This window comes from Plecotus auritus, assembly GCF_963455305.1.
Source record: "Plecotus auritus genome assembly, chromosome: 7".
In the NCBI taxonomy this organism is placed as follows: domain Eukaryota; kingdom Metazoa; phylum Chordata; class Mammalia; order Chiroptera; family Vespertilionidae; genus Plecotus; species Plecotus auritus.
The window spans coordinates 124,708,878-124,712,587 of NC_137774.1; the positions used below are offsets into that span (position 1 = coordinate 124,708,878).

At 44.9% G+C, this 3,710-nt stretch overlaps 1 protein-coding gene across 1 annotated transcript; it reads left to right on the forward strand.

Moving 5' to 3' along the window:
* Nucleotides 1-2,062: 2,062 nt before the first annotated feature.
* On the forward strand, nucleotides 2,063-2,548 carry LOC308253078 (large ribosomal subunit protein eL21-like; the record flags this gene model as incomplete). The annotated part of the gene is made up of 1 exon (XM_080678148.1): nucleotides 2,063-2,548. The coding sequence occupies exon 1, from the start codon at nucleotides 2,069-2,071 to the stop codon at nucleotides 2,546-2,548; it is 480 nt and encodes a 159-aa protein (XP_080534274.1). The 5' UTR covers nucleotides 2,063-2,068.
* Between the last annotated feature and the right edge of the window lie 1,162 nt (nucleotides 2,549-3,710).

Genomic DNA, 3,710 nt, shown 5'->3' on the forward strand with positions numbered 1-3,710 from the left:
AGGGGGTAGACGCTCCAACCGGAGGTTAGCTTGCTGCTGGGGTCTGGTCAATCAGGACTGAGCAAGATGGGTTGGACATGCCCTGGAGCCCTTGCGCGGTCCTTCCCTGGCTGGCCAACCTCCCACGTCCCTCCCCAGCCCCGATCGTACACCGGTGGGGTCTCTTAGCCTGGCCTGCACCCTCTAGCAATCTGGGCTGAGGGACTTCCCCTCACCCCCGCCCCAGTGCATGCATTTCATGCACCGGGCCTCAAGTTTTCAATAAGAAAGGACAGAGGATGCCAAGAAAACACCACTTGCCAGCCATAACCCACATGGAACCACCACCGTGACCTGGAAGTGAGTGGTGCAGTACCTCCCGGCAGGATCCCAGGTGTCTGCAGGTAGCCCGTGCCACCAGAGTGAGCTCCTGCACCAGGCCTCCTCACCAGCTGCTGGGACCCAGCATCCTAGGATCTGGCTCCAAGATCCCATAGTGAGTGCAAGCCAGGGGGAACCCTGTGCCCACCTCTGCCCTGGACCCCAGAACCATGCTGCTAGCCTGACCCAGAGCTACCCAGTGCCCGCTCCACCCCCACCCCAGGACCTGCTCTTGGGGAAACCCAGAGCAACCCAGAGCACACCCCAGACCAGGCCACAGGGGAGCTCTTACTGTGCAACCCAGAGCAATCCATGCCCACTCTACCCCAGCCCCTGGGACAGTCCTGCTGGGGCCATCAGGAGCAACCCAACCCCAGGCAACTCACCCCAGGCGACAGGGGAGCATGGACTGAGCAACCCTGGGCAACCTGTCCCCCTGTACACTGAGGAGGGGCAAACTGGAGCAAGCCAGGTCACATCTCATTCCGGGCTATAAGAAAGCGGGGACAGTGTGACCCAGAGCAACCCATGGCCACTGAAATCCAACAAATGACTCACTCCGGGCCATAGGAAAGCAGTGCTGGGGCGACCCATAGCAAGCCAGCGTGCCCAGCGAGGGGCCACAGGACAGTGCCACAAGTACACTGCCAGAGGGATCTAGGGTACCACCCTGCAACAGGTGCCAGGGCTGGACAGCAAATTGCATGCCAGAGGGCTCCGGGTCTTCACAGGAAGTCGCACATCAGAGGAACTGTGCACATGCTCCCAACACCCCGAGCATCTGAAGCAGACAACTGAAGGACCAGATCCGTGGGAGAAGGAGATACAACACAAAGCAGAGACAATAAAGGTGTGAAACTCAAGGCAGACTCAGCCTCTGGGCTAACGATTTCAGGACCCATTGCCCTGATAGTGTCTTCAACCTATCAAACCCCAAGCAGGGTGCCCAGGGCCAGAAAGAGACAGCAAAAAAATGGGGAGACAAAGAAACAACCCCCAAGGAAAGAAAAGGGGAAAAATCACTAGAAAAGGAACTAAATGAAATGGAGGCATGCAATATGTCAAAAAAGAATTTAGAGTAAGGGTCATACAGTTAATAAACCAGATGGATGAGAAAATCAACAACTTATGTAAGAATCAAGAGGAAATAAAAATGATATAGCCATAATAAAAAAAAACACACACACACACAATGGAAGGTTTCAACAGTAGACTAGAAGAAGCGGAGGATCGAATTAGTGTGTTAGAGGATGGAGCAAAAAAACACATCTAATCTGAACAGCAATTGGAGAAAAAAAATTAGAAAGCAGGAGGAGAGCCTAAGGGAGCTTTGGGACAACATGGAACAAAGTAACATACGTATAATAGGGGTTCCAGAAGGACAAGAAGAGGAACAAGGATTAGAGAACCTATTTGAAGAAATAATGACAAAAAACTTCCCTATTTGGGAAAGAAAAAAGTCACACATGCACAGAGTCCCAAACAAGAAGGACCCAAAAAGACCCACACCAAGACACATTGTAATTACAATGGCAAATGTTAACAACAAACAGAGAACCTTAAAGGCTGCAAGAGAGAGAGAGAGCGTTACCTACAAAAGGTCTCCCATTAGATTATCAACTGATTTCTCAACAGAAGGGAATGGAATGAAGTATAAAAGTGATGCAACCTTTTGGCCTGAACCACCATCTTCCAGTAATTCTCCAAAATGACTAACACAAAGGGAGAGAGGAGAGACACCCGCTATATGTTCTCTAGGCCTTTTAGAAAACATGGAGTTGTTCCTTTGGCCACATACATGCAAATCTACAAGAAAGGTGATATTGTGGACATCAAGGGAATGGGCACTGTTCAAAAAGGAATGCCCCACAAATGTTACCATGGCAAAACTGGAAGAGTCTATGTCACCCAGCATGCAGTGGGCATTGTTGTGAACAAGCAAGTTAAGGGCAAGATTCTTGCCAAGAGAATTAATGTACATATTGAGCATATTAAGCACTCTAAGAGCCGAGATAGCTTCCTGAAACGTGTGAAGGGAAATGATCAGAAAAAGAAGGAAGCCAAAGAGAAAGGTACCTGGGTTCACCTGAAGCACCAGCCTGCTCCACCCAGGGAAGCACACTTTGTGAAAAACAATGGAAAGGAGCCTGAGCTGCTGGAACCCATTCCCTATGAATTCCTGGCATGATAAGTGGGAAAAAATAAAAAAGACTTCTGTGCTGATAAAAAATAATAATAATAAATAATAATAATAATAATAATAATAATAATAATAAAAAGTGATGCAAAGCAAGGGACTAAATCCAATACTCTATCCAGCAAGGCTATCATTCAAAATTGAAAGAGAAATCAGGAGCTTCGCAGACAGAAAAGGCTAAGAGAGTTTATCACTACTAAGCCATCAATTCAAGAAATGCTAAAGGGACTGTTGTAAAAAGAGGAAATAAAAAAGGAAGAAGGAACACAGGCATAAAGAATAAAAATGGCTACAAACAGATACCTATCAATAATAACATTAAATGTAAATAGACTAAATGCTCCAATCAAAAGACATCAAGTGACTGAATGGATAAGAAAACATGACCCATATATATGCTGTCTATAAGAGACCCACCTCAGAACAAGGGACTCACACAGACTGAAAGTAAAGGGATGGAAAAATATTTTTCAGGCAAATGGAAATGAAAAAAAACACAAAAAAAAACACCGGGGTAGCAATACTTATACCTGACAAAATAGACCTCAAAGTGAAGGCCATAACGAGAGATAAGTAAGGCCACTTCATATTACTAAAGGGATCAATACAACAAGAGGATATAACTCTGGTAAACATATATGCACCCAATGCAGGAGCATGCAAATACATTTAAAAAAAAAAAAACTTCTGGAAGATATGAAGGGAGAGATCAACAACAATACAATCACAGTAGGGGACTGTAATACCCCATTGACATCACTGGATAAATCCTCCAGACAAAAAAATCAGCAAAGAAACAGCAATTGTAAACAACTCACTAGATCAGATAGACTTAATCATCATCTTCAAAACATTTCACCCCAAAGCTACAGAATATATATTCTTCTCCAGTGCACATAGGACATTTTCAAAGATAGACCACATATTGGGACACAGGGAAAGTCTCCTCAAATTCAAGAAGATTGAAATCATATCAAGCATCTTCTCAGATCACAATGGCATAATATTGGAAACAAACTACAATAAAAACTATCACAAAAATGCAAACACTTGGAGGCTAAATAGGATGTTATTAAACAATGATTATGTTACCAAAGAGATCAAAGAAGAAATAAAAACCAGCCTGGAAAAAAAATGACAATGAAAACACAAC